Source organism: Cryptomeria japonica, chromosome 5, assembly GCF_030272615.1.
Source record: "Cryptomeria japonica chromosome 5, Sugi_1.0, whole genome shotgun sequence".
Classification (NCBI taxonomy): domain Eukaryota; kingdom Viridiplantae; phylum Streptophyta; class Pinopsida; order Cupressales; family Cupressaceae; genus Cryptomeria; species Cryptomeria japonica.
Window position 1 is genome coordinate 253,937,251 of NC_081409.1, and position 9,165 is coordinate 253,946,415.

The 9,165-nt window shown below is 34.5% G+C and overlaps 1 protein-coding gene across 1 annotated transcript; it reads right to left on the minus strand.

Annotated features, from left to right (window-relative positions):
- Positions 1–1,888: 1,888 nt before the first annotated feature.
- On the minus strand, positions 1,889–3,917 carry LOC131875858 (probable L-gulonolactone oxidase 4). Its single transcript, XM_059220557.1, has 2 exons — positions 2,966–3,917; positions 1,889–2,724 (listed from the first exon to the last, which is right to left on the minus strand). The coding sequence occupies exons 1-2, from the start codon at positions 3,915–3,917 to the stop codon at positions 1,889–1,891; spliced, it is 1,788 nt and encodes a 595-aa protein (XP_059076540.1).
- Positions 3,918–9,165: the final 5,248 nt, after the last annotated feature.

Genomic DNA, 9,165 nt, shown 5'->3' on the forward strand with positions numbered 1-9,165 from the left:
GATAGAATTATAAATTTTCTTCTAGTTTTAGTTGATTGCCGATGATTATAATTTACTCATGCTACAAGGTAAAGTGGAAATGATATTTTTATTTGGTTAGAGCTTAAAGGGTGAAACAAGACTTAAATATGGATTTTTAAAAAGATGAAAGACATGTGGATGTTATATAGGAAGTTTTTAAAGAGTTGGAAGAGGATGTCTCACGTATCTCTAGGTATATAGTGAAGGTAATAATGGTAGGGAGTATGATCCAAATTATACCGTAGAATTTTAGTATAGAAATACAAAAAAAAAATTTATTTTGAGAATGAAGCGAATTTTTTAAGTTGAAATAATGTCCTTTTCAGGGAAGAGATAAAAATTGATATACAACCTTTTAATGATGAGGTTAATATGGAGAAATCAAATAAACATATTGCATATTGTAAAATCACATCACAAGGCTTTTGCTACACATTTAAATCCTTTTGGTAATGCAGTCACTTTTGTTAGAAACACAGTTGTCGTTGTACCGAAATAACGATGTATTAATGCCCAATACAATTGCAAGACTTGATAAATCCACGAGAGGTGATTAAGCCATGTCACAAAATCGAGCAGTGTCTTGTGCATCACAAAGAGACCAAGGGCGCACACCTTGTAACAATCCCGCCAGCGCAAGTGAGGGGTTTGAGCCTGTGACTCGGGCTCTGATACCACTTGTTAGAAACACAGTTGTTGTTGCACCAAAAGATCAACCTATTAATGCCCAATACAACTGCAAGACTTAATGAATCCATGGGAGGCGGTTAAGCTATTTCACAAACCCGAGCGCTATGTTGCACATCACAAAGAGACCAAGGGGTGCACACTTTGTAACAACTTTGTATGGTAATTGTTTCATTTACATGTAATTAAGAATATTGTTATCCCGATTACAGGATTTTAGAGATCGTTGAAGAAATAGATATTCTTGAACAATATAAGGAGCAAATACACGAACAATAAAAGCATTAATATACAAGGTTAAAGAGTCCAAAAATATGTTGATAAGTACCATGCATGGTCACTACAACTTGGAAAAGATGTGATAGATAGAGAGGCGTTGATGAAGTATATGGGAGTGTTGTTCAATCACATGAAAATGATTTATTGCTGGAACGAAATCAAAGTGTTCATGAAGAATATGGACAAGACCACTGTATTGAGATGGAAATTAAAAAAACCACCTCTTATTATCAAATTACTAGTGTGAGAACGAAAAGATTCAAGGTGAATACTTGAAAAAGGATATAGAAGTGGAAAAGAAAAAGAGATGACTACTAAAAATTGCCATGGAGACCAAGGACAAGGAGAATGTTCTTAAATATTGTGATAAATAAAGATACCAAAAGGAGGCATTTTGAACGCTTCACATGTACAAGAACACATATCGTAGCAAGAAGGTGATAGGAACTATCGCTACTATTTGCAATTAGAACATTTGACAAGCAATTATAAAATATTTAATGATGAATTAAAGTATGTAGTCAATTTATCTTTCACAAATTTCAAAAGTCTTAATAATTTAAAAGCCTATAATTTTACAACAATTTGAAAAAAAATTACTTCGATCTAATAGGATCTCTTATTAAATTCTCGTATCTCTAACTTAAGAAAAGCCATATAATATTAAAAAAAATAAAATGATTATTTAAATTCTAGACCATAAGAAATGCTAGAATGACAAATATTAAAATAAATCTATAAAAATATATAACCAAATGATATATCAAGTACTCCTTACAGTATAAAATATCAAGTTGCAAGTTATGTAATCAACACGCATTTATTTGTTGAGGATACATTTGTTATTTACTGCATTGAATAAAACTAAAGAAGATTCCACACAGAGCGGAGCTATAAACTGTTAATTGAGTTTTGTGCAAACACGTGCCTTCTTCCAAACCTTTCCCGGTTTGCAGAAGTACCCTTTTTGGGGAGCACAATGACTGTCCTCTCTACACTTGCAAACTTTGTCCAATGCGCACCCATCCCTGAAAATCTCTAAACTTCCTCCCCCGATCCCAAACAGACCATCTGTCCATTCATTAGAAAATAGTCCGGACGAATCAAATTTCTTCTTCACCTCCATGAACTTTTCTAAATTAGTTGCCCTCTTAGCTAGTCCTTGAAACAGGTAACCCCCTGATTTGCCCCAATGTAACACGCCACCATGCTTCTCAATTATCATCTGTTCAATCTCTTCATAGACATCTTCATTCCACTTGGGTGTACCGACCGCCCTTGACCTATAATTCATCATGTCTAATGTCACCACATCCTCCTTAGGTCCCAAATACGCATCAGATTTCTTAATAGAGCGCATAAATATTCCTGACATGTCACACAATTTTTGAGGATTCAAATCCCTTATCCTCTTCACATCCTTTATTACTTGGGGCAAACGAGATACAGGCACTCTTAGTTCCACACCAAAGTATAAGGTAGCGTATATTCGTCGATCCCAGGAACAGACGGTCTCATTTTTATCTAAAATTGATGTGGGAGTGCAAGCCACAGAGTATCTTCCTGCTTGGCAGCCACCAGACGTTTGCATGTGGTGATTGAATCCTATTACCGGGTACCCCGTAAAGCGTTTTCCATCATTGAGAAAGCCGCTACCATTAATTGCAAGATCAAGTGTCTCGTTTATGAGTACACTGCATATAGCTTCAACGTCTGCCCTATCTTGGATTGCTTCATCTACACAATAGAATCAAATAATTAGATGAATAGACACGAATATTATTTAACTTTGTGATGAGAAGGTAGAACATTAAATCTTTAAAAAGTGATGGAAAAAAACAATAAGTTAACCCAAAGGCCTGATCCTTTAACTAAGCATTCGGTGTCTACTTTTATAAGAAAACTATTTGTTTATCATTATCATAATCGTTATTTATTTGGTGAAGATGGGCACATCAATTTGTTGACTTGTACTCACAATCTGCCGCTTTTCTTTCGATGTCGACTACACTGCTGGCGCTGCCAATTATAGAGTTGAGGCCATCTCCTGGAACATTGACTGGGTGTCGATCAATGGGAATATAAACCGCCTTCCCGTGTGAGGGAATCCAGTTTATGTCTGCAAATTCATGAGCTCTCAGGAAACTCTCGGCTTCATATTCCAGATCGGTGTCATCCTTCACCACGGTCGAAATGGAGCGCTTGTACATTGGCTGCAAAGCGAATGTGAGTTCGGAAATCGCTCCAAGAGTGCCCAGAGACAATCTGGCAGCATTCAATTCCTCGTCTGCTTCTGTCAAGCTGATCACCTTTGCATAGCCTTGGGAGGGAGAAGCAGGAACAACTAATCTCATTGCAACCACATACTCATAAACGCCACTGCCTTTTCCAACGAGGCCGCTGTCATGGGCGCCGGTGGAGATAACGCCGGCGGCGGAGACGCCGCTCCAGTAAATCATGGCGTTCAGAGCCAACCCTTCCTTGGCGGCCGCCTCCAGAACGTCGCTCATCAGCGCTCCTGCCTGAACCCTAATTGTCATGGCGGTCTTATTCACTTCAATTACAGAGGCATAGTTTTGGGTGGATATGATGAGGCCTTCGCTTCCCACGCACACCAGTTTTGGCTCACTGTGAGACAGCTTGCTCACAACTTTGATTCGTTGCTTGTTTTTCACTGCATTCGCAACAGCTTGCACAAGCTCTGCTTCTGATGTGGGCCATGCAGAATTCTGAGCTTTACAAATCCCACGGTCGTCCCAAACGCCTTGGTAATTGAAGACGTCGCATGCATTGCTTTTGCATTCAATTGCAGGAGGCGGCGCACAGGTTGCCTGAGAAGCCAACGTTGTTATGCAAAAGTACTGCAGCGACACACACAGGACCAGGAAAATGATGGATGTGGTCATCGCAACTGACACAGTTACACGCATTTACTCGTGATATTTTTCTTGTATTCTCTCTAGTGTGAGTATAAATAAGGCATGAGTGAATGTTACCCTCGAAATCTTTGTTGCACCAAATACCTAAAGTTTTACAACTTTCGTTCACGAAACAATTCAATTCTTCAAATTTCACATGAAAACTGTCATTTCGCTTTTATACGGCAATACAGACGATTCTGGGTATTGAGTAATCTTACCCAAATGAGAGCTTTTCCAGATGGTGATGGTGTTGGTGTTCTCCCGGAAGCAAAGCACGCCATCTATTCCAAACGTGCGCTCCGTCATGGCTATTTGCTGCACGAACCGAGGCTTGACTGGTACCTACCAAACGTCTTGCATGATGCGTTTTTTTCTACTCTGTGAGGGAGATGAATTCTTTTACGTGACTTGCCAAGAACTCGTTAAGAAGGATTTTGGTTGACTTCATTCATATTTATAATATATATTAATCGACAGAGTTACATAGGAATTCGGTTTTACAAGTGCGAATGGTTGGTTTATTTAGTTATGACATGGTCATTCTTACTTGATCACGACGATTTTTCATATCATCGTCTTTTTTAGAGTATCACTCTATCTCTAATTAGCTCAACCATGAAATCTTTTTGTATAGTTACACCTACTTATTTTACTTTCTATTTTACAATTAAGATTTAAAAATTATTATAGTCTATAGATCATTTGATGTGAAACTCCATACTCCTTATATTTTTATATTATGTTGTTTTCATAAATTGTCATCACATGAAACTAGTCAGTCAATCTCCAACACTTGTGTTTCATATTCAATATAGTTCACAAGAATGCATCTCACATGACTACAATCGGTCTACTTGGAATTCAATGCATTTTAATAAATAAAGATTTATAGCCATTCGTCTTTTAGACGTGGGAATGGTTTGTTTACTTAATGGTCATGACAATTTTCGTTATTACTTATTCAAAAACCCAACATCAACTTTTCAACGTAGCAACCATATATGAAGTTCTGGTTGTGTCAAGAATTTCTTATCTCTAGCATCTACGATACACATTGCTTCCATAGATTGTACGATGTCGCTTCCTCCAGAAAATAACCCATTGTATACTTCTCCAATGCTTGGAGAGTTTTAATAATTATCTTTTCTTCTTGTACATGATTATGCGTAGTCACAATAATCAAAGCTTCGAAGCAGATTTCGGTGTTTGGACTTTTAAACTCTTCTTCATCAAAACGATTCGAATCTAAATCTACATCTTCGCTCATTTTTTGAGATAAACGGATTTACAATACATTTATGGTTAATGGGTAAGAAAAGAGGTAAACGATGACATGTGTTGCATGGGGAGAGAACCAAAGATGTGGTTGGAGAAAGAGATCGATTATGCATCCCAAGTTGACAAATATTCAATCTACTTTAAACATGCCATGATCTAGATTGTTGCCAATTATTTCATCAACAAACCGAAATCACTTCACACTTTTATGACATTCTCATGTATTGTTCACTCTTCTCCTTACTATGACTCTCATGTGTATTAGGCGAGTAGTCCATGATCCGTACTCAAGTAATTAACCATTTAGCTTATTATTATTGTTGTTGTTGTTGTTGTTGTTGTTGTTGTTGTTGTTGTTGTTGTTGTTGTTGTTGTTGTTGTTGTTGTTGTTGTTGTTGTTATTGTTACTGTTATTGTTACTGTTACTCTTACTGTTACTGTTATTGTTATTGTTATTGTTATTGTTATTGTTATTGTTATTGCTATTTTTAATGCTATTGTTATTTTTATTTCTATTGTTATTTTTATTTCTATTGTTATTTTTATTGTTATTGTTATTGTTATTGTTATTGTTAAAGCTCTTAATGTTTATATTATTGGGTAATTTATGAAATCTCTTAATATTTATATTAAAGGAAAACTAGATATAGACGCTAGACATGGAAAATATAAATTATTCATGTATACCACTAGAAAAAATTAAGGAATAATTTAGTGATTGTTAACCATCTTGTTGAAAAAGGACACAAATTAGCATTTGAGGATAAATTTTATATTATTAGCGATAGAGACAAGGGGGAAACATTTTAGCTATTGTAGATATGACAAATAACTAAATGTTACCTTCGATAATCAAAGTTAGTGAATCAAATGTTTTTTATGCTGCTATTGAGCATGCAAGTTGGTTGTGGCACCAAAGGTATATACATTTTATTTTTTAGGGATCTTACATGTCTAGGAAAAATATTGTACATGGTTTATTAAAATTCAAGCAAAAGGAAAGGAAGTGTGCAAGAGTTGTGTACTTGGAAAAGCACTATATGGACATGTTTCTTAGAAATGCATGGAGAGAAAATAATCTATTGAAGCTTATTCATTCATATTTGTGTTATTATATGCCCAAGGTAAACAAAGGTATAAAGAATTGCATGTTTATCCTTGTTGATGACTTTATTAGATGCATGGGTTTATTTTTGAAGAACAATAGTGTTTCTAATAGAGCATTCAAAATTTGTAAAATCTATGGGAGAAAAATAAGTGCAAGATATATAAGTGTTAAAGAATATATAGAGGCGGCCAATTTTGTTTGGAAGAATTTAATTAATTTTGTGCAAGGAATGGAATCAAGAGACAATTAAAAATACAATATATGATACAAGAAAAAGAACGAAATAGTAAAACAATTAGAAAGAAGCATGCTAGAAGAAGAGATCAAGTACTTTGTTGTTTGTTTCACAATTAGGAGATCAATTATTGTGGTATGACATTCTGGTGGCGTCAATAATTTCTTATCTCTAGCATCTACGATTCAAATTGCTTCCAAAGATTGTACGATGCCGCTTCCTCCGAAAATAACCTATTGTATCAGCCTTCTCCAATACTTTGAGAGTTTTAATAATTATATTTTCTTCTTGTACATGCTTATGCGTAGCCACAATAATCAAAGATTCAAACCAGATTTCAGTGTTTGGACTTTTAAAGTCTTCTTCATCAGAACGATTCAAATCTAAATCTACATCTTCGCTCGTTTTTGAGATAAATGGATTTGCAATACATCTATGGTTAATGGGTAAGAAAAGATTTAAATTATTATGCAACCATTCTATTGGCCTATAAAACCATGGACAATGTTTGTAAAACAACTTTCAATCTTATTTCATGCAAGATTTTTCAACAACCGTCAATGTTATACACGTGTTGAATATCTCTACATTCAACGTAATCTCCATAACACGATAACTTAATTTTCTACCTCACAAAGGCTTGCATATTCATGACTGTCTCTCCTCTATCTTTTCATATAATGGTTATATTCCCTTTCTTCTAACACGGTTAAATTTCTAGGAACAAAAAGATTGCAAAAATTAATCAATTAACATGATCTTATTTTTTAGTGAAGGGATATCATCATTCTGCACTCAAAAGAAATTATATGACATCAATCTACAAAAGATTATTTGTAGAATTAGAAAAATATATTTCAAAAAAATGATAAGTTTAGGTCTAATTATGGTGGTCATAGTACACAAGGAGATTTTAGAACAACAATTAGGGCCAATTAAAAATTAATATAAACAAAAAATTCAGAAAAGAATTGAAAAAAATCCTCATCAATCTTCAGTGTGCTACACACTTTTTCCCAAAGAGGGTTAATTTTTCTTTCTACTTGGGTCAAAATATGGTGGTTGTACATGTGCATGGTATTGTTCTAAAATAGGCATTTTTAAATGGCGGCTTTTATAAACCCCTTTTGAAAATTAATTTATTTCACCACGGTATTCAAATAAATTACATATTTGTAAACTAGACTCGGAGTGTTACATTTCATATTACTGAACTTTTTTGAGATTCATTCTGGAAATGTTTCAAAATTTTAGATCAATTGCACGATAACATTTGAAAATCAGGACAAACATCTCCAAGAATGATGTAGGGACTCTGCAGGGTCATAATTTTTGACTCGGTTGTCCGATTGGCCTAAAATTTTATACGGAGATGCATCATGAGGATTTTTTTGGATTGCCGACCGAACCTAGTTCAGATGGAATTCGACTCGATCAAATTTTCAAGGCCCAATTCTTTCATCCGGGGATTCAAAAAGACTATTTTCTGGTTTTTCCCATATTTTAGAAAGTTGATTTTTTAGTTATTTTCAAACTCGTGGTTTTTATTAGTTTAGAAAGTTGGCAATTTATGTCAAAATCATGTTCTTTAGATATTTCAAAGTTTAGATGATTTTCTGGATACAGTTGAAAATTACCAAAAATGTGGTAGATTTCGAATTCTATAAAAATCTGTCAAAAAAGGGAAATTTTTGGTTTGTTTTTAAAATAGGCCAATGTTTTCATTGCAAGGACTTAATGAAGGTGGTTACACCAATTTTCTACTAAACTAAAGGAGTGAGTATCTCATGACCAGTTCACAAGAAGACCATGCAAGGCCTCACCGAAAATCATTGTACCCGATATATAAATTTGTATCCTTTGACTCATAGTACACATAAAAAAATTGTTGCATATATGCTAAAATTCCATTTATAGAACCACTCATAGATACACGATATAAGAAGTTAACTATCGTCAAATATCTAGACACCAACTGCCCAAAAATTTCTGCTTTCACTTCTAGTATATTTATAATTCCAAGGTGGAACAACCTCAGGGATATCTCCATTGGATCAAATTAAATCTATAGTAAGGTTTTCTCCTTGGCTTAAATATAACCTCCGACCTTTTCGCCGATTAGGATCCTTCTCAATTATCTTGGCAGGTACTTATTATATTTATCTTAGAATTTAAGGTGAGTTTTCATATATATAGAATTCTATCATCTTTATTTAAGGGTCACTACCTTCCACATTTGACCTCTGACTGTAACATCCATTGTTATTTATTTTAGTAGTTCAAAATTGTATCTTTTTAAAGCTCCATTATGATTACTGTATGCCTAAAAATATCGTAAAACATGAGTCTTCTCTGAGACTCGGTAAGTGTTCTCCTACTACCCTAGAAAGTTTCCTCATATCTAGCCTTCTAAATTTACTATAAAATATTGGCAGTTAAAATAAGCCAAAAAATATATATATGAATGACTTAAACCTCCCACAGAACCAAAGGGAATATCTTTCTAAATGACTTTACCCTTATCCCCTCCATCCCACCATATTAGTAAAGAACATATTCCAAATCTCTATTACAAAAAACAAAACAAAACAAACAAAAAAACAATTAAAGAAGACATGTCTAATTCTCTCAGAATG

Excerpts from the sequence above, each read along its gene's own strand:
- LOC131875858 (XM_059220557.1), bottom strand. The coding sequence starts at position 3,917 with ATGCGTGTAACTGTGTCAGTTGCGATGACCACATCCATCATTTTCCTG. Across the intron at positions 2,725-2,965 it reads CGAAAGAAAAGCGGCAGATT|ATGAAGCAATCCAAGATAGG; the intron begins GTGAGTACAAGT and ends TCTATTGTGTAG.